This window comes from Atta cephalotes (genome assembly GCF_000143395.1).
Source record: "Atta cephalotes unplaced genomic scaffold scaffold00009, whole genome shotgun sequence".
NCBI classification, from domain to species: domain Eukaryota; kingdom Metazoa; phylum Arthropoda; class Insecta; order Hymenoptera; family Formicidae; genus Atta; species Atta cephalotes.
Genome location: NW_012130073.1, coordinates 5,378,097 through 5,401,275, shown reverse-complemented (window position 1 = coordinate 5,401,275; position 23,179 = coordinate 5,378,097). Strand labels below are relative to the sequence as shown.

The window sequence follows — 23,179 nt, the reverse complement described above, 5'->3', positions numbered from 1 at the left end:
TAGTAAGTTAAGTAAAAGTAAAAGTAAAGTAGTAAGAAGTAAGTAAGTAAAAGTAAGTAATAGTATTATTAGTTTTATTTTATTACTAATTACTTGTTGTTGTGTATTCTTCTTCTCTCTCTCTCTCTCTCTCTCTCTCTCTCTCTCTCTCTCTCTCTCTGTCTTTTATTGGTTAAATTGGTATAGAAGCAGCTATTACTAAGTCTCGAAATCGTATACTGGGATCACCGCTAACCGCAAGCTAAATCCTTTGAAGGATTAGAAGGACCTTCTATCGAAGTTGTTGACCTTTGTGACACAATATGCCCCTCCTATTGGATATGGTGTCAGTAACTTCGCGTAAGTAATCAACAGCGACGCATATAATGCTCTCTTGTTATGGATTAGTATGCCCGATAGCACTGCGTATATGGCTTTCACGAACGCAAGTGACCATTTGAACATAGTATTCGCTTCGGTAAATAGGATTTGCATTGATGAAAATTGCGCTTGTTACCTAAATACAATATCATTAATTAATAAAAAAAGCATTTCAATTTTTTCATTGAAACTTGTGCGCCGTTGTTCTATGCGTATTTGGAAATCAATTTATGTTGATTCGTCAATCATATTTTTATTCTTTCCTTTTGCAATCTGAGTCTTTTCTGTCGAGCTCGAATTTTTTTATTGATTTAGGCTTCAAAAAATATGAAAAAAAAATTTAGAATTACTTATCAATATTTCTATTACATTATTATAATAAATAAATACAAGATATTTATAAGATATTTTAAGAAGGAGAATTGGACTCCTTTATTTCAGAGAAATTTGATAAAATTTTGCTTGTGTCAAAAAAGATCCAGATTGCAGAGATGAAGAGTTAATTAATTAAACATTTCTCGCTGTGTTGTGAAAACAATAATACTATTCCGAAGTGTTACAATAAAATTTATAAGAATTCATTAAAATTTATTGACAAAATTTATTGAAATCACGACTCAGCTGAATTACAGAATCTTTCATTTTCATTATACAGCACATTCTTTCTCTCGATCACCATCAGATCAATCGTCAAACGATAATTTTTAGTTTGACGATCGATCTGATGGAAGGAAAGAATATGACAGATTCGTGATTCTGTAATTCAGCTGAGTCGTGGTTTCAATAAATTTTCCCGGCGTGAACGACAGACAGCGCGCATCAGCGAAAGAATAATTAGGAAGTGCTGTAAATGTTCTTCGAACAAGACGCCAGGATGCAATATACCTGCTTAAATTCCGTTAGTCTTCCGCACTTGTATGGTACTCTCACGCAGCGCAATTTTCGTGAGAAGAGGATGCAAGGAGGAGAGCTCTCGAATGGCTCACAACTCGGAAACGTAGAGTACTAGCACTCCGACAGCCGCCTGAAAGCACATACTTTCCCTTCCTTCTATCCTTTCGTCCGCTACATACCCAGTTCTTTACGATTGCTTTCTACGCGCTCGCGTATGTAATTCCCGTAGCTTTCGTTGTTAACACAATTCACCGTTAGTATTCTTGTATAAGATCGAGTGACCTCACAATCCGACGGCATATCACATCTCTTTACATATCTGATAAGCACTTATATAGTGCATATTGTGCCCATTCTGTTAACGAGTCTCTGTTAAGTCTTCTCTCTGTTAAGTAGTCTTACAACTGATGCGTAAAATATTCCAGACATGATCTTTTCTTCGCATTTAAATGTAGTTACTTAAATTTCTCACGAAAACGAAATAAATTTTAAACTGATGTGGGACACTAAATAAATTATAGATTGACGTGGAACACTATCTTTTTCATTCTTTGTGAAATTATTGGCAGACGATTATTTATCGTACTTTTATTTCCAATATATTAAATTCCAATATCAAATTTCAATAATGAAGCATTTATTACATATTTTTATAAATTTAAACGTCAAATTTTTAAGTAAATATATTTTTGGAAGAGTTAATTTTTATCTTAATAATTAATAATTAATAAATAATAAATATCCATATTTTATTTGCCTATTTATTTTTATTTTAGCGACTCTTAAAAAAATTTTATCGTAAATCTTTCCAATCTTTCCAATTTCCAATTTCACGTAATTTCATCACTCGATACTGATTTCTCGAAATTGCCGGAACCGCTATTTTCTTGTTTGATCTGTGGTATCTGTTGTTGAAAGGACATCCGGCGAGTCTGGGACACTCTGTATACTCTACTAAATTGCATGAACAAGAGAAGTCCGAAGGACGGATATTACTACGAATATACCACACAGTATCACACTTAAGATCGTAGATTCTCAGCGACGTGTCGCAGCTACTATTGCTATCTTTTTATTCTGCGCATTTTCCATTGTGTTTAGAAATGCCAAGTGAAATATCTCCTATTATGTCATTATATACTACATTTATTACTTCTCTTAAAAAATAATTCGGATTAAAGTTAAGAACTCATGATTCTAAAATATTATGCTTAACCATGACAGTTTTCCTTGGAAACTCAGTTAATTAATTAGTAAAATAAATTTGTGTAAAAGTAAGAAAATATATGCATGAGAATTTCGTAATTAAAATCCAGTTTATTCTACAATGTGAAATAAACACGCTAGTCGTTATTGCACAAAAATTTGTTACTATCAATGCATCACGGAAATGTAATCGCGTTTAGCTGGGTGTTGTGCTTTCGAGATGGAACTAACGTAAGATGTCGATCGTGCTCATCAGATCGATTCTTCACTCTCCAATTGAAGCACGACGTTGCATCTGTTAACAGCAAGCAGCGACTGTCATTGCAGAATCATCGATCAGCGTATACAAGAGAGACGCGATGTCCAAGAGAAACTGCAAACGTTTGCCCTGGACGTTCGGCCTGTTTCGAATGGCACCCTGTACGCGTTCCGAGCTCATATTCGCCGTGATTTATCGTATTCGCGTGTGCAACCGCATGTAGGCGCGTCACTCCGCACAGTCGGTGGATCAGACCTGTCCCATAGATCATCGACCGAACGTATGCGCGCCGAATAACACGGAAGTGAAATAAAACAGAGAGGCTCACTAGCTCGCTGAATGACTAAAAAAAAAGAAGAGTGATCGGAGGAAAACGAAGATTCATTCTGATCAGTTGACGTGTATGGCTAAAAACGCGCCGAACGTTGTTGAAGTTAATGCGCCATGATACTCTCGATTCTTTTATCTTCCAGTTGCAGTTTCCTTTCGTGTATTTCGATTTTAAGAAACTGTTTCTCCTAATTGAGCGTGACGTAATGACAAGTTTTATAACACTCAGCTGAACCGAGAACACATTAAGTTTGTAAAAGGTAGTACAAAATTGTTACAGAAGGCGGAAATTTTTCTTCGCAGGTACAGCCAAAACGAAACGGCGGCTTTTTTCAATATTGAAATAGTAACGTTTTTGTTTGCTACAACGAAGTATAGTATATAACAAATATATTAAAAACTTTAATTAAGTCTCGATACTGTAAATAATAAACAACACAATCATACAATGTAATTTGTGATCTTTGAAATGAATTTTATCTCAACAAAATTTTAATTTTCAGCTTGAGCAAAAAAATATTCGGGGCAAAAAAAATTGCTGATATTATCGAAAGGATGACGTTTAATTAAGTATTTTAAAACTTTACGGAAGGCAAAATATTTACATAGTCAACAAAAAGGACGCGTTTTCGAAAACTTTCGACATATCTGTGTGCAATGTGAACTCCGTGGAGTGCAAAAATGTTACGTAAACTTTCAGAATTGGATGAAAAGCAAAATTGAATGCAAAACATGGAACGAAAAATATAATATGCAGCAAAAAGATATACAATACGTATATATGTAAACATATATTACATATAAACATGCGAATTTGCTTTACGTGTTAGGTGACAAACATCGATATCAACTGAATACAGGTAGAATTTCACCCTCATTATGCGTCACTAGATATGCGTGAGCGACAGTGTCAATTACGCTCTATTATTAATCATTATTGCAAACTCCCATTTATGTGCTGTTTTAATCACACCTCTTTGATATCGATCGAATTAAATTATCAATTACCGAGACTAGTTACAATGAAATAATAAACACAAACGATAATATGAATGTAACGTTCACTCTATCTTTCACAGTAGATTAAAGATGCATCAGAGAACATAAAAACGTGTACCATTCACGAAATTGTTGAATCACAAGAAAATCTATGTCGCAGCATTCGTGGACAGTCGATTGATTCGCAAAGTATGCTTGAATAAATTCCGCATGAAAAGAAGATTTCTCTCTCGAAACGATCATTGATGTTCGAGTTGTGCCTTTTGATTTCTCCTCTCTACCGGAAAACTATGATGTCGTTTTTTTGTCTGCTTGTGAAAACGGTTCCTTTCCTTTCTCGATATCGCCCAACATCCTCCTCGAGTTCGCGTCGCTTTCGATAGCAATAACGAACGCGGATGGGAACAAGGTCGATAGCAGTATCTCTTTCCCGGTTTCTTTTCGTGTCATGTATACGCGATGTCCTCTGCGATATCTACATACAACTAATTCAATTGCGTATCCATGTTCAAGAAGGATAAATGCTCGTTGGAGATCATGGAACAAACGTATTTGTGCAGCCCGCTCGTTACAGACAGGCCACAGTTCAGACACGTCCGGACTATCCTGTAGACAGAGAAGCTTGTAAAAGGATACCAGTGGAATCCTCTATAAGATCGGTTCGACTTTCGAGGCATTGCCTTTTAGCTTCTTTCTCCCGTCGCACATTTCGCCACGAGCACCGGTCCCATTCGATCCAACTAGCCGAACTAGCTCTTCCTTCTCTCCTCTGTTTGGTTCATTCGATACCATTGCCATCCTCCTGTAGCCCTCGAGAGTTCCCTCGCTGGTGATAAACGCCGTTTAAATACTAGTCGAATCTCAGTGCAACGTAGAAATCGCTCGAGGAATACAAGAAAGCGGTCGAATGCAACTAGGGAGAAATTGGACTGCTCATGGTATCCATGGCTACGTATATATATATATACACGAATATACACACATACACGTATATTTCCGCATCTAGATTCGTGTGCTATCTGCACTACTATCGCGGTCAGGATTTGCATGCATGCTGCGCCAAGATCTTTCCAGGGAAACTCGGCCCATCGCGTATCTAATACCGTCTCTTACGGAAGGAAGGAGATAGCCGCGTATATGAAAATTTGTTGCTTAGCGGCAAAACTGGAGATCACTTTGAAATTCTGCAAAAGTTTCGCATTGTCACGCTTCAACATATTCATCGAACGGATGCTCGTCATTTACTTTTTTTAGACAGAAATCTCGCAATTAATTTTTATTATGTCAGCCTTTATTATAATTTAAAACGATTATTATGTAGCGTACAAATTAACAAATAACAAATTAATAAATAACATAATACACGATTAAAATAACAAGTAATGTTCTCATAAAATATCGAATGTAATACAAGTGAAAAAATGTAATATAATATTTTAAAAATTTTTTTATATTCTGATTCTATTAGGCTCTCACATTATTTTTTAGTTATTGGAGAGAGGCAATGCTTGGTACAATAATATTATTATTAATATATCGTGTAACGTATTCTTATCCACGCGAAAATATTACGAAGTTTTATGCATTCGGAATTCAGATTTAATAATAAGAGCATACGTTGTTATCTCGATAGGATGCGGAATTATTTCGAAGGTATGCCATTCAGGGAATTGCCGCTAATTAAAACGAATATATACGAGAACATACAAAAGATCATGGAACTATTGTTCCGGAAAAGAAAGGGGAAGTAGTACGCAGCTGGCGTAACGGACAAGAGACTTCTCGTAATACCCCATTTCGAGTCCCCGGGTAAATGAGTCAACCTACGCGAGCGCGGTTGAGGGTTATATTTCATAAGCGGGCGGTTACACCAAAAACCGCGCGACACTTCAAAGGTGCCTGGGAGAGACTTGTGAGGTTCACACAGAATAACCGAGGTCAAAAGTATCCCGTTCTCGTGTCACATCGCGCCGACATATTCGCGCGCATAAACCCGCGTCTCGTCGCAGAGGTTTAGCATGGCTACGCCCTTAAATACGATGCATGCGCCTAGAACTGCAGTGGATTTCGAGGCACATTTAAGCACGCGCGACGCGGTATTGTGTATTGTTGGGCATTGCGCAGGGTGTTTAGGGTAAGCCGCCCGCACGCGACGCACACGCGGCGCAGTGCGCCATAGGGTGTATAACACCCTATGATTATGATAAGTACACACACACACTTACTGTCTTATCACGGTGCATCGTAAAACCATGTCATTCGTCAACAGTCATTCATGTAATTACATTGCAGTCGTCGTCGTTATCAACGTCGCGTCTGTCGTTCTGTGAGCCATCCATTCTCTAACTTTTCATCAATTCTCTTCGATCGCCGCGTAAAATTCCAAATGTTTCCACAATTTTTTTAATTAATTAAACTGTATGAGAATTTAATCCGTATGCTTTTTATCTTGTTCATGATCTCGTCCAATAGAGTGTTATGCAAAAAGTAATTTTTTTTTGCCATTTATATTCTTATGAAGTCTCTCGCACATTTATTTGTGATTAAAATATGAAGAGTATTATAAAAACAGGTTTTTTTTTGTAAATAAAATATATCTATTTCAGATAATTTTTTATAAAAATTTCATTTATCCTGTACATCGAAGATGTTTTTTATCTATTTTCACATTACTTCAGTCCCCACGGAGATAGTCGTATTTTCTCGATATCAATCGGATTTCATGTTCGTGATATCAATCGAATATATTGGTTTTCAGATACATGCGCGCATCGATTCAACAAGTACTACACATGCAATTAAATGTGCATTACTGAGATTTCATATCTCGGTCGTGTTCGCACCGTGCAGAGCTCTGTAATGGCCTGCTGCACAGCGGGTTTCCTGCTATATTTCTGGTAATCTGCGCCTTGAATAGCAAGAAAAGAAAGAATTCCATTTTCAGATGACGAATAATGAAATTAGAAAATGCAAGCTGTTCTGCAGAAAAAGCTTTCTTTGAATCAACGGTCTAATAGTATTTCTCTCTCTCTCTCTCTCTCTCTCTCTCTCTCTCTGATGAATGTGAAAATAATTTTTCTTTTGAGATTAAAAAGTGCGATCTAATTTAGAGATTAATATTAAAGATTAAAAGATCGGGATAAAATTAAGCTTCTGCAAGAATAAAAATAAATAAACATATTTCTTAGTCAATTTTAAGTAAATCTCTCTTAAATAAAACTGTAATCTTGCTGAGAATTTTGCTTTCGTCATGATTCATTTATAATCTAAAAAATAACTAAGATATAACATTTTATATGTTGTAAGATTTCCGAAAGAGATATCATTGTGACAAAATATATTTAAAATTTATTATTGTGTCTTCAAATATTCTATTTTAAGAGAATTGAAATAAATATGATTTATGTCACGATGATATATTTTCACTTAATTGTTTGCTGTAAACTGTAAACTGTAAACTTTCCCGTGATCTTATCAAAAGTATTCTATATACGTTCACTTTAATTTCAAATTTCTCACTTGCTTAATTTACTTAACTTAGATTACTTAACTTAGATTACACGTGATGTTACATGTATTAGTTACATGTATCTTAACCTATGTAGGCTTTGCGGGACTGCGGAAATTCTAAAGAATGCAATTGAGCATGCGAAATAAACATCGTTAGCGTTTCTATCTCCGCATTCTTGATATAAGATAAATTTTATATATCTATTTTCTAAATTCCTCTAGATAATATTTGCAACATTTATTTACTACAAATATTTTTGTTTATTAAATACTTAAGCAAATTATTTTCATAAAATGTATCTTTGAAGATTATTATAATTATCTAATTATGATGAATGTGTTTATTAAACTATAATTTTATAAAAAATATAAATATATAAAATCTATTTTAGCTTAGATGGTTTTAATGAACTTGAAGAATTTTTCTTTTAATTAAACTTCGAAAAAAAGCAAATGTACTAACAACGTCTGTTTAATTTTTTAAGTAAACTTAACTCTAATGTAATTTTAAACTTGTAATTATATAATTTTATTAATATATTTTTGTTAATTTATATTAATTTGAGACTTAATTATATCAAAAAGATTTAGTATCGAAAATTAAAAGAAAAATTCTTCTTTCTTCTGAAAAATCTTGATCGTTAAAGAATTAACTTCAAATTTGCTAAAGAATCTTGAAATAAAAAAGTACGCGGCTTAAAAAAAGTGCATCCATGAAACTTTTGACGAAAGTAAGCAATTAAAAGATCGAGAGGAAAGTTTTTAGCGAGATTTTACGAACTTACAAATCATTGATTCGTCGAATCATGCAGTTTGATTTAAGAACAAATTGGAACATCGTCAACTTTTTGCAACCTTGTGCAAGATCAGTCAAATTTTCTTTCAAACTCGCGTCAGAATATTATTAGATCTTATATTGAAAAGATGGCGTCGTATCAAAGCTTTGATTACAGCGACGATAATATTAGAGTGGATCTTTTCTTCGATAAGACTAGCACATTTAATCTCATAATAGAAAATTTCACGATCCGTTAGGTATACTCAAACGTCTTCTTTTTTATTTTTAATTTTTTCATCGCATAGGACACGAAAATGTGCCGATGGAAAAAGAGAATATAGCCTTCCTTTGGATGCTTACAAAGAAAATCCGGAGCGCTTAAATATGACGTAGCGACCGCCTTCTCATAATCTGTATTCAACCGCTGTAATCACTTTCGCTCCCCACTGAGATTGAATTTCACGGGTAGCTGTTTAAAAAGCGGAATTTATATTCGGCTGGACGCACTCTTAGCGCATCGGAGGATAAGTATCAATGCTACTTGGCCATTAATCATTGGTCGAGATTCTTTTTTGTGCATTCCGCCATATATCACACTGGATCGCGCGAATTGCATAATTCCTCAGTTGAGAAAATGTGAAGTCAGCAAGCGCTCCTATAATATTCGCATGTTTTCACCGATATTCTTTGTTGCAACTAGCATTAAACTTGACATGTCAAACGTATAAATAATATACACATAAATATTTGCGTCGATTTTCACTTTTTACTTATGACTGTAATAATACACAGACTGTAATAAAAAATTATACATGCCATGCATATTTAATTGAAAAGTGAACTTTATGACATGATGATGAAACAGTGGGAAGTCTCTTCTTTTATACTTAGTTCGCCTTTGAAAAACTTTTTAACAAAGTTAAATTAATTTAAAGTTTAAGGAGGATTATTATATTTTTATCGTGGATTATTATATTTTTATAATATCATTCATACATTGTAGTTGCTCTATTACGAAGTTCACTCAATTAATTTTGTTAGGTTTCGCTTGATTGGCCGCGATTAGAAGTCATCTTCTATCCAATTCATTACTGCCTAGTACTGATCGTTATTTGAGAAGATAAATTGGAAACTCTCTGCTGTACTACTCTCGTAATTACGTCAAATCAAATATCTTTGCATTTCTAAGTATTCTTTTTTCTATTTGTTGTCAGAAATGAATAAGCGTACAGAAATATTTATTGTTTTATTTCGACTGTCCAAGCAATTCCGAACATACATAATGTTCGAGATTGAAATGTTAATACGTATTCTACAGTCTGTTGGCTTAATAATCTATATAATACGAGATGTTCTGTGTAATTTACCGTTGGTTCGACGCGAATGCTGTTAAACTTCGCAACAACTATCTTCTAGAAGCATGTTGGCATCAGGTGCGCATATAACGCTTTGAATCGAGAATTATGTTATTACTGAGATTATTATCACTTAAGAAACTATTAAGCACAAGATTATTATAATTCAACTGACATTTGAATAGAAAATAAATAAGTAAATTTAAAAAATAATTAAATAAGAGAGTAAATAATTTTATCAGAATTGTTATTTCAGCTTTTATTGCTGAATTATTTTATAAGTTGTGACTAATGTGTCTTTGAAGGATATTTATTTTTTCTATTTCAATATATCAATTACGATTTATTAATATGAAATGCTTTATAAAGATTATATTTTGTAAAACATCATATGTAATATCAGAGACGATCTATACATCTACACTTCAATCTACATCAGTCTGTCGTCGTCTACATTGATGAAAGTTTAGACAAACTTCTTACAATTCGCTTACAAATCACTCTACCGTACGATTCACTCGAATAACTTACTTTCGACGCTATCACGACTTCCGCGATAATGATCCATTAAGAAAGCCGGAACTCGGCCATTCCGGCCAATACTTTCGACGGGCTCGCTCTTTGCCGCCGCGGCTTGAGAAGCGATTTCATGCAAGAAAAAAAAGGGGGGAATGAAGGGACATTAATCGGGAGAACACGATGGCAGGAACGTTAGCGGGTTCTCCAACTTTCCATCGAAGTGGAAACCCTCGTCTTTAGCGTGGTACGCCGTTGAACGTGCGGGATGACGAAAAGGCGGGGTGGAAGGGATAGGGCAGAATTCACTTCCTTCCGATTCCGGATGAACGCATTTCGTTGAAAGCAGATTTACATTTCCTCTTCTCTCTCTCTCTCTCTCTCTCTCTCTCTCTCGCTCTCGCTCTCTCCTTCTACGGGACCCTTACCGTAACCATCTTGCCTATCCTTTAACGTTCGCGAATTCCTTTTCTCGTGACGTTCACACGTTCTCCAACTCACGCTTGATTTGTTGCAGTTGAAGGCGACCACGAGGCAACAGCGGACGAAGGAAGGTGAGGGAATACAGTGGAGCGAGATCAGTCTCACCCTTCAGCCATTCCATTACACGAACGGTCGTTTGAATCTACGTTGCACCGCGGAGATACCTGGCGTCTACTCAAAACAAAGCGAACTCCAGCTTCTTTCGGGTATGCGCGAACCCGTGCCTGAAAGAGGTAACTATAAAAATTTTATTTCTATTTGTTTTCATATATTAACCTAAAAACTTTTGTTCTTATAAGTTTTATAAATTTCTTTTTCCGTTTTCTTGGATTCGGTTTTATGACTCGAGAGAATTTCTCGATAACGAATACATATCATTATATTTAGTCCAATCAAGTCGAGTGACATAAATGTCATAAATGTGTGACATGAATGACCATAAATGTCATTATGTTAAAATGAGAAAAGTTTTGAAAATTTTGCATATAACTTTAATATTTCTCTGAACTTTTTTGAGTTTAATACTCAACACTTATATATACACTGTATTCAATTTATCTAACTAACTTGAATGATAATTCGAATTAAACTTCGAACGTAGCGAATATTCAAGATTAGCGCACATTGGATCAAATCCGTTTAGTTCAAGTTAGATTATATTTGATTAGATCAGGTTTCTCGATATACAATATCTCTATAGACAACCTCGTTAGCAAGTGTCTAGAATATCCTTTGTAACGTGTTGATAATTATATATACCAAACTTGGTTGGTGCGATTTAATAAAAAAAATTATTGGACGGGAAGATGATAATGACAGAATGATTGCTTTTTCATGCTTTTCGTAATTCATGACTTGATCTTAATGATTCTATGATCAACCAACACACGCTCGAGCTAACCGAGTCGAAATTAGTCGGTCGGTCGCACGAACTAATAAATTCTGAGAGCAGGGTCCACCCACTCGAAATCGGTAAGGAAGCCTCCGGTGCATGCTGCGCTCGCTTTCCTGCACGCGACGTCGACGAGATTTAATTGAGCGGCCACGGGTATAACCTACGCTCCCATTACCTTCCGGCCGGCTGACCCGTCCTTTCACCCTTTGCCCGGTCTACCCGCCGGCGCTCTAACTTTCGTCGCCAAGTATACGTGTCGAGTCGCTAGTGCAATTCCGACGATTTCACCGTTTTCCCTGTGGATCTTACATGGATGCAAAATAATTCACAATAGTCTGAATAAATCGGACATACAGATTTACAAAATAGTGCTTCGAATTAAAAAAAGAAAAAATCGCGCTTACCGCATATTTCTGAAAATGTCAATAATACTTAAAAAGTTTAAATTTTTTAATTTTATTTATTTAATTAACGATTTATATGCGTGCCATACAATTCCATACAATTTATTGAGTTTTTTTTAGAGATTATTTCTTATGAAGATATTATTTTAATGACCGAATAAAACTTCCAACTGGATTATGTATACTACGTATATAGAGCCCATCTTCTATAATAACTCTTTTATTCTTTAATTTCAATTATTTATTGATTCTTTATAAAGAGCATTTATTTTTCAGGGATATAACTAAGTAAAATTTTTGATTTAAATATTCTTTTTCATAGAATAAAAGAATTATAGAAGATGGGCTCTATTATATATAATCCAGTTGCAAGTTTTGTTCGGTCATTAAAATAATATCTTCATAACAAATAATCTCTATAAAAAACTCAATAAATTATGGAATTGTAATGGCGCGCGTATATAACGTATCTTTTAAAAATGCACATAGTTATTTTATAAGTATAATGTAATTTTAATAAATTTTGTTAATTACTATCATATTTTACAATCCTGTATTATGCGCCAAGAACTAGTTAAAGCCTAGCTTTGAATCTGCAGCAGTATATACCAATAGATTGCATTGATGCAATGCACGTTACCAGTGTCCCCATTGGCAACCCCAATTTTATGATCACATTCGTACCTCGCGGAATCGAAAAGTATCGTCCACCGATAATCTATATCCTGGTGTTTTGAATCTGAACTCTTCAATGGATTCTGCTCAAAATACGGGTGATTGGATACTTTCGTTCGCCCGACGGTCGGGAAAATACCTAGTGGATTTTTGCGTATTGTGCAATTCGTCCTGGGAAAACAGGACGAGTACGTAAGCCCCATTGTACGCCATTTTTTGTCCATTGTATATCTTGCTTATGATACGATATTCCCTGCTTTTAGAAAAAACAAACGGCGCTGTATGTGAATCCTATTGTTTGCTATTATGTACCATATTGTATGTAGTTTATTGGCTAATAAATGGCATATTTCATTTTTCACTATTGCACGATCAGATAGTATTTACAATAAATTGATACGATCTACCAAAGTCTAGGCTTTTATTTTATATTGCGAGCATCTTTTTTCTTTCTAAATGTTACGTTTTTAATTATATACATCTAAAACGTTCGGATCTTTTTGTTGAACATTTTATATTATTTTAAAATGTAATATGGCTTTTATGTATTTCTGCACTTCATGTTGAAAGATAGAAATTAAATTACCAATTTCTTAAGAAAAAAGATTTGAAAAATTTATTAAATTATCGAAACTGTCGATAGAAAAAAAACACTAGCATTCAAAGTATTAAAATCAATTGAACACACTAAGTGATCAAAGAATTCGTATATGAAATGTAGCGCGGGAAATTTGGAGCATTCGATAGAAATTTCAGAGATCTTGTTTCCACGTTGCGGATGTACGCTTTCGTACGCGAAGAGATATAAAATATTTGCGCTCGGTGTAATATGAAAGAGGAATGCTGCCCATAGATTTTTTAGTGATTTTCTTCTGCTGAAGTGAACTGAAGTTTAATATGTGAAACGCGGTGCAAAGTAGATAGATGACTTGAAGAAATGGTTGGCAGATGTTGTCGTGGAACGGTGCGAAGAATGTTCATGAATTCGCCGACATAGTGATGGCCTCGGAAAACTTCTTATCATAACATTAGACAATGATAGCGAACGTGACATGTAACGCGTGTGCTGCTTTAATGCATTGAATTGATAAACTCGCGTTATTTCGATATAGCCAATCAACTATGCAGTGGTAAACCAGAGTTATTCCGAGATAGGTAATCAACTATGCTGCGGTAAACCGAAATATCACACGTAATACGAAGCTGAAGTACACACAATATTACAGCATCCATTGTTAACGACATAATATCTATCGGAATCCTTCTCCGCAATCCTTCTCCCGAAAATGTTGCTCGTAACTAAACTTAAATTTCAGACGAAATCCATTAGTCATGCTGATAAAAATTCCGTTGTCGACATCGATAAAACATTTTGACACACAATGTGAGGTAATCCCTTTTCCATCTGTCGAAGTATACGTACGTACATACGTACATTCGCAATTTGTGAAAATAAAGGAAAGCCATTTGTACGCGAAACAAAATTAACGCGCGCGCATTCAATTCCGTATACGATTTGACCGGTTGCCAGCAGCGTGAATTTAATAAATCGCAGAGGAACGCGCGCGCGGGGAAATGTGGATTGCGGAACATATAAAAATTTCGATTTTAGCACAGCGGCATTTATCAAAGCTTGTACGCGCGTGTTAGATATGACGATATCGTAATCACTTTTGTTAGGCTGTGTATTAGCCCCTTGACATTTTTCGTTAAATGTTATTCGCATCTGTCGACCCTCTGTATTGTTAAGCTACCGGAGCTCGGTTCACCTCATATTCGTTTATTTTGAAAAGGCCGGTGGTATATATTCCGGCGCGGAAGCGGTACGTTCATTTTATTTTCAATGACGTTTGCCCGATAACATTTAATAAGCGCCGGTCGCATGCAGCATTCTATAAAAGACTGTGACATTTACAGAAAATAAAAGCGACCACAAAAATGGTATTTTCCGCTACGTTCGTTTTTTTTCATCTGAATAGCTCGCATTTGTATAGAATATCCGATTTATATATGTATGTAGCATCGATATAACACAATACAATGGTAGAATAGCATTATAGCCTGCACAATGTCACGTCATTTCAGTATATATTTTGTTTCAGTTATTTTATAATAGAAAATTAGCTAGTTACATTAATAATGTAAAATTACATGTTTTTCGTATTTTTCCTTAATTCTTTATACAGAAAAAATAATTTTGCTGAAATATTTAAGAATTTAATTGGGTAGACAAACTTGAAAACAATTTTGTTGGATCATCAAAATAATTACGTAGAAATCTTATGATGAACAATACTGCAAAAAGTTTTGATATTCTAACAACTAGTTTGAGAATCCTACATAATTATTTTGATAGCCCAACAATTATTTTCAGATCTGTATCTAAACCAAATTTTTAGATTCTTTAGTAAAATTTTTTTCCGTGTCCAAATACATTTTGTAACAGTAACAATTATATTAATGCGACAAAATACTAAAATATAAAAGATGCGAGACGATTGATTTAATGAGAGAAAAGTTAAAAAATTAGTTACACTAAATGTAATTTTTTAACTTTTATTCCATTTTCTCGTTAAATCAATCGTCTCTTATCTTTTTTATACGTATTTCAATTGTATAAAAGGATTTTATAATCTGTACAGCTAATTCGGAGAATATTCTGAGCTGTAATTCCATCACTTTAGGATCCTCTTAATAATATTTAGAATTAAATATATTGTAATTAAATATAATCAATGTTTAATGTAAAGTTTGTTTTATCATATCTATATACGCTGAAAATTTAATTTATCAAACCTAATAATACTGATTTTATACTTGCTTAGTATATTTTTTAATTGAAGAAACATATGTTAAAAATCCGCAAATGCACTTGAAATAATCAATGTATAATAATACAATAAGAATCGATTCACTTACATTCTACGATTAATATTTGTTGCTAGTTATTTCGCTTTTGAGTTGAGTACAAAATCTGCATATAAAGTTAAATCTTTTAAACAGGAAATGCACTCATCCCACGACATGATGTCATAATATCCCCGCATGCATTGTGCGAGATTGTCTCTTCCCTGGAGAATTCGTTCTCGTGTAAAAAAACTCACATCGTGCATGCGGAAGTTCAACGGCGAACTGTTGCGAAAGTACCGTGTATTTCGATATATATGTTGGTCCGACTTCCCCTTTTTCGCTTCCCATATGCGCCAATGGTATGAGGTACGAAAGATTCGGTACCTCGTTGGAGAAACTTACTCAGGACAAGACGTCGCGCCTCGCAGCGAAACTTCAGCTCTTCTGTCTCGTTGCCCTCTCGCTCTGTATCCTCTTCTCGACACCTTTCTTCCCTGTACCCTTCTCTATTCTCCATCTACCGAATCTTCGCGAATTATCCAAGACGCTAATCTCACGTATATGAACGAAGCAAGAAGAAAAGGATTTTGAAAATCTTCTCAAAAATGTAATCTCGTCTACAGTCAAAGATTGCGCCACAGTAAATATTCATATGTATTTTAAGTACAGTACACAGTAAATCCATATGTATTATATTTTGAGTACACACACACACACACACACACACACATACACACACACACACACACACACACACACACAGAAATATATAGAATGATTTGAAGCAGACTGAAATTAAAAATAATTCCTCAACATTTTTTCATAAATTACTTTTCACAAATTGCTATTGAATATTTAATTCGCGTGTAATTAAATTCTTATTAAATTTTCATTTGAATAATCCGTTTCATAATTCAACGCTGATGTCCTACAAAATCTTTTTAACAATTGTATTTTGATGAATATTTTTTGCAGTTTATAAAAATTTCTTATCTACGAATACAATTAAGATTTTTTAAGCTTCGATCATATTTCTTGACATTGTCATAAAGCTATTCTTGCTATTTTAGCTTCTAGCTTGGTATTTAGGTCAAGTGCTTCTGAGACACCCTCTATACACGTCACATGTATAATTTCGCGGCAGCCGAGCCCGGAAGCGTGGATCGTGGTAACGCAGGTATCCTGAGCTTTAAGGGTAGGTGTTATCAAGGCTTTGCATACCCGATTATCCGGCCCTTCTTGTTCCCATGTAAACTACCGGGAGGAAAAAGAACACGCGCCGTTCTCCGATCGACTAACATCCTGGAAGATGACGCTTATCAGCTTCTCGGCTTCTCGTGCAGAGTAGTCGCAGCTACCTCTCGTCAAATAGATAGGAAAATATCGCTGTGCGCAGACAGCACCTGCGCGAAAGTCCAGGTGATTGATTGATCACTGATACTCTATATTATTATTATTATTATTGAAAATGTCATCGTATGTGATCGTTTCAAGACCGAGGATAAATTTTTTCACCTTAAGCAACCTTTTTGCGATATTTTAATTCAAATAATGTCATCTAAGTGGCAATATTCTGGAAAAAGTTCACAGGAAAAAATATAATACTCAAAAATATTTTCTAAAGAGATCCGAGATCGTTCAAGACAAATGGTTTATTTGAATTGTCACAAATTTTCACTCTCAACAGTTCAGCTTTAATTAATAGGCGATATTACATCAGAAAGAAAGTCTGCGAAACAGATACACCCAAATCAAAACAGTATAGAAGATGTAGAAAATTTTTCTTAGCTGCATTAAATCTGCGGGATTCTGTTCTCAAGTTCAAGTTGTACGCAAACCCATCTTCAGGTGTCTGAAATTTATTGGTTTATGTCGAACTTTACTGAGTTTCTGATTACTTGTGAATATCCGATTAGTTTCGAATGCCAGAAAATAAATGGATTGCCATAAGACATGGAAAGTGAGAACTTTTCGATTAGAGCTTATTCTTTACGAAAATAATTTATTTGAAATATGTGCGTTGCGCAAGTATCAAAATGTTTTCTATATAAATAATAATAATAATTTTGTATTTTCTATATATATGTAATATGATTCTATTATTCTTTATTCTACTGCACGATGTTCTTTGTATTATTTTTTGATATGAATTAAAGTAGGATTAAAAGTTTACTTATACTTGTATTAATAGAATAAATTAATAATGTAATAGAATTTAATTTAATTAAGTACATTATTCATTATCTTGAAAAACAAATTTTAAGGATACATTTTAACGCGTATGTTTATTATTATTATACTAATACATCTCATAATTGGACAAGCGATATATTATTACGAGCGAGCTCACAGTATAACGAGAAGAAATTTCGCTCGTTACCGTATGTATCTTACAAGAATAACTTTTGACAATTTTGCCGCTGCATTGCGCCGAGATTTTCATGTATACGAGTGATAAAGTATGTATACAACTGAAACGCACCTCAGTTGTACTCTAAGTAAATCGTTTCCCCAAAACTTTCTGAAGACTCGTGTCACGAACTTACGAGCACCGACTCATGAAGTTGCCTGAAGGGTTTTTACATCAAGAATCCTTTGAATTTCATCTCGGCCTAGACTTTTCAGATCGTGGTGAACGAGTCTTTCAATCCCTCTCAAAAGGCTCTTACCGAAAATCCATGAATGATACCTCATAAGCTGTTCTTACGCACACGTCGCATTTATACATGCATGCATCTGAAAAATCTGACTCCGAGATTTTTGCGAAAGTTTTCCTCTCAGTTTCCCTCGCCGTCAGACAGTTTATCCTGCACGCATATTCTGTATAAATATTATATGTATCTGGAGCAGTTCTGTATAAGTTTCTATTCTATTCTACATTTATTTCATGCAATCATATTCGCGCAAAATTAATACAAAGAGAAAGTGTGTATTACGTCTTCACATCAGATTTTCCCGATTATAAATTCTTTAGTAAACTTGGAACGGAATGGAAAATCAACTTTAAAATGGTCAAACAGCCTGCAGTTGAGAGGAACATTTCGTGTCCACGGAATATTCTGGTATATCAGTATTTCGTAGGATATTTAAATATGCATAAAAAAGTATTGCGTATGGCATTGCATGCGTCAGAGATGATCAGATTATGTTTTTTTTTTATGTTCGAGTGAAATATTTCAAAAGTAATATCAACGATCGCTATCTGGGATCCGGAGCGTTCGCGATTTCACCATCGTTGGCAAAACTCTCATACATTTTGAGATAAATGTAATAGGAGCAGACTGGAGGAATATACCGTAAACCTCGACGATTGATAAGCGACCAAAGGATTTTGACTCTTCTCAATTTTCAAACCTGTCGAGACTATATTCCACTTTACCGCCCGCCGCGCACCAACGTTGCCGCCGTTACAGAAATTCGTTCTCTTCTGCACCCGTAGTAATTTCATTTTGTTCACACCCGGTTTTCCGCGGGCGGCTGGTCGCTTGATTCGTACGTATTACTCCCTGGGCCGTGGTCGACAGAATTGTTTTTAGGAAATTGACTTTTCTATCCGACAGAAGGAACAATGCCCCGCGGAGGAAAATCCACTGACGTTCCACTTAATGGCACCACCCTCCTTCCTCATCGTCAGAGTTTCCATTCCAAAAGGGATTTCAACAGTTGACACGCCGCGCTCCGTCAGAGAGATTTAATCTCGAATAGAAAGAAAAATGTCGTTTTACGCGAAATCGCTCCCCAATAATCCTTGCATACATATATATTATTTTAATCTATTTTAAATATAACTTATTATCTGGTTATGCCGAATTAAGAAAGAAATAAAAGTGCGATTCTTTTCCAAATCTTATTATTATAAATTACTCCTAGAAACTAATGTGAAATAAAAATTACATTTATTTGAATCTCTTGCAAATTTATAGGTAATAAAATTTGATTCTCGATAACTTTGATTATTATTAAAAATCTTAAATTTATAGTAAAATTTGGAATATATAAATTTTATATATTAAAAGTACAATAATAATTATTTGAATTTTTCCAAAATTTTGTTACATTTTTCTTTTTCCAATTTATTTTTTCTGTAATTACATTCTAAATCTATATTTAGGTATTTATATTCTAGAATTTTTGAAACAAACCAACTATTATTAATTACGTCATATATAGAAAGCAAGTAGATTAAGTGTGGTATTGTCATTATATTATTATGTAAAATATATTGATATGTTACGGTAGCTACACTTTGAATTACAATAATATTCACGCGTGGCATATCTGTCAATGTGTCTATATTAGAATGTTGAACGTCTACATGTGCTTAGTTTTCACGCGTGTTATGTTCATGATATACTGATAATGTATAAACCGAACTAAAATCAACTGATTATCGGCGACACATTTCTCGATGATTTGATATCTATTCATCAGATTTCCTGCGTATTTCGTCGAACGGAGACACGTGTCATTATCGTCGCTGTTATTGATTGTAGGCTTGTCGATTTTGAATGTCGCGCAGCATAATGATGACGTTTTAATGATACGACATGTAATGCAGACCGTGTTTACCAATCAATAATCCGGTCATGCCAGGCACCATCATTTGACTCATCTATCTCATTTTTACAATATACGTGTGAATTTTCGTGTAAATCATTAACACAAAAAAGCTTTTCGCAAAAAAAAAAATTAAGTTTCAACGAGGACGACACACGTGCCATCGTTCCGTGCAAATAGAGAACACGTAGCGCATATAAATTTTGCACTGCAAAGATACTAGAATTTCGAATGCAACATAGAGTTTGTGGTGAAATGTTCAACTTGAAAAAGCTTTTCCTTTTTTATTGGATCTTTTTTTATTTTACAATATGATAAATAATAAAAATCATAATCTATTTTCAATGCATAGTTTTAATTTTAGATTATTATAGGCAAACTTTGGGAAAGTATAAAAAATACGGCTATATTATACTGCTACTAAAAAGCCGGTTTATACTTAAACGTCAATAATTTATTGGATTAACTTTTTTAACTTTTATTTCAAGATATTATTTTATTTCTAGATGGTGTTAAAAAATTTTATTTTTTTAGTGCAACTACATTGCACAATTTAATTTTTTAAAATATTAGTATCAATAAATAGAATATCGTTTCTCTAATATATTTATAATATTTATGATATTTTAACGTTTAAAAAAGCTGCAATATTACAACAAAATTTCAATAGATATTTTAAAAATTTATGAATCTATTTATGTTATATAAATATTTCTCTGATATAAAATCGCTGTTTGTATTAATTCTTTTACTTTAATATAATATTATAAATATTTTGATTATATTCTTGAGGCTTCCACGGGTGCTTTCTTATATAAAGATTATGCGTTTCGCGGATTTTCTCCATATCCATTCTTGGAATGTCAATATTTCGTGAACCTTGCTGTTCACTTCAGGGCGAGGAGTCTGATTTTTAAATATTTTGATTGTGTAATAATTTTATTTGCTCTGTTAAAAATTATTGTATAACACTGTTAAAATTTGATTTTTTTATCTTTGACTTGTGGAATGTTATTGAAAATATTGGAAAATTTGGTCGCTTAAATTTGAATCCGCGCTTAAAAAATTCTTACAATACATTACATTTTTAAGAAAATGAGGTAACACGGGCCGAAAATAATTTCAATATTTTTTTTTTTAGAACAATATTCGCATTGCGAATAAAAGAATTAATTTTTTCAATTCCATCTTCATTAAGTGCTATGTTTTATCTTTAAAATCATTTTTTTTTACAATTTTTCTATACAATTTTTTAAGACTAAATTACTAAGGGTTTAAAGTTAAGCATATCTTTTATTCAAAACGTATTTTTATGATGTTAGCGCGCATATTTAGCATATAGTTCACGTATATTATAAAATTTCAGACATAAAAGCATGTATCGATGAACGCGCGCTCTAAATACAGGCTATCATGTATAATAGTGTCGTTCTTAATTTCGCGCGTTCTTTTATTTTTGTGGTTAGTTTATATTTCTTATATTCCGAAATTAGTGTGACAGCCTCTATAGATCATTCGCCACGTTTTTTAAGCGATCTTTGTTACATTTCTTTTTTTATATTCTTTTTTATTTAATTTTTTTATTACTTTCAAGTCCAAGAAACACAAATTATATAAAAATAAAAATGCCCGTAAATGTGACATTTACTAGGTATATATAATACCACTTCAAACCCACGGCCTAACTTGGCTTTTTATCCTTAAAAAAATTAAGGATAAAAAATAACACTTTAAAATAACGTAGACAAAATAAAAAATAAAATTTCCTTATCTGTAATACTGATCAATATGATCGATGATTAAATATGATCAAAATCGTTTTTTTGCTTATATTATTCCAATTTTCTCGAAAATGTGACGTAACACTCTGGATAGTATCAAAAAATCATTTTCAGCATCAAAAAAACCTCTGAAAACGATACTTTTCAAGTTAAAAAATCAATGCCGGACAGTGTAGGAGTTAACATTCCAGAGACTATACGCTCGTCATTTGAAGAATAACGAGAAATGGTAACTTTTCTTTTTAACATATGTTACAGTAACCTCAGAAAACGGAAGCGGCATGCACACGATGACGTTTGTGACAATACTCTGCCTGGGCACGCTCCATCTACTTCTGAGATAGTCACGGCACGCCTGAGACCACGAAAAGGGAGCTCACGGGCGTCGCATGATAAATAGCACACTAGTCAGCGGGAGAAAGGGCTGGATGAAAAGACGATGGAGGCAGGATTTAAGGACCGCGTATGGACGGCGCAGAAACAAATAATATTATTGTTAAATCATATATGATCATTAAGTGTTTTTTTTTCTAGTGGATTAAATATTCTTTTTTTTTTCTGAACGGGTCAGGATTGTAAATTCTACATGTTCCCCGTGTACAATCGTTAATAGTAGCGCGATGTTATTATAATTTTCAGCTGGTGAATCATTTTCTGGTGCAGCATTGCCATAATAATTAGAATCATTTCTCCACAACCTAACATCCCTGAGTCAAAAAGGATACGACGCGTTATTGTGACACATTTACCGACCGCGAGATCGTCGATCGTGTTATCGTTACATATTTTATCACCGCACTTTTTGTATAGTTCGTTATTTTGTAAGACGCGCCGGTATACATGGATTGTTTCTTGTTTGTCTTTTTGGTGATATACGAACTGAGTAAGAGAGAAGCGACGATACCAGTAACGATCCGTGGACTGGATCGTGACCGATGGAGAGATAGGTAATCGGATAAAGGATCACCGTAGCCAAATCCGCTGTTAGGAGATCCACTGCCACGCGCTTTACGGCACGGAGAATCGGAGAAACATAGCCAATTAGTCGCGTCCGATTACTACTACGACGCTCAATTTGACATTTGACGAGTAATGAATAGAAGGGATTTGTTCCAAGAGTAGAGTGACAGTGAGAAAAGAAGAGAAAAGACAGAACTTTGAAGTCGATTGTACGTATACATCTATAAGTGCTTGTACAGCCCGCTTCTGAAGATTTGCGATCCTTGTTGTGAAAGAAAGAATGAGTGAGAGAGAGAGAGAGAGAGAGAGAGAGAGAGAGAGAGAGAGAGAGAGAGAGAGTAGAGAGAAAGAAAGAAGAGAGAGAGAG

At 34.2% G+C, this 23,179-nt stretch overlaps 1 protein-coding gene across 1 annotated transcript in view; it reads left to right on the top strand.

The window, feature by feature from the left end:
- LOC105627578 (platelet endothelial cell adhesion molecule-like) overlaps positions 1-22,196 on the top strand; it is a 159,411-nt gene extending 137,215 nt beyond the window's left edge. The window contains exons 5-6 of the mRNA XM_012208860.1: positions 10,725-10,923; positions 22,111-22,196. Of these exons, the coding sequence (XP_012064250.1) occupies positions 10,725-10,923; positions 22,111-22,196 (285 nt within the window). The remainder of the gene's footprint in view (positions 1-10,724; positions 10,924-22,110) is intronic.
- Positions 22,197-23,179: the final 983 nt, after the last annotated feature.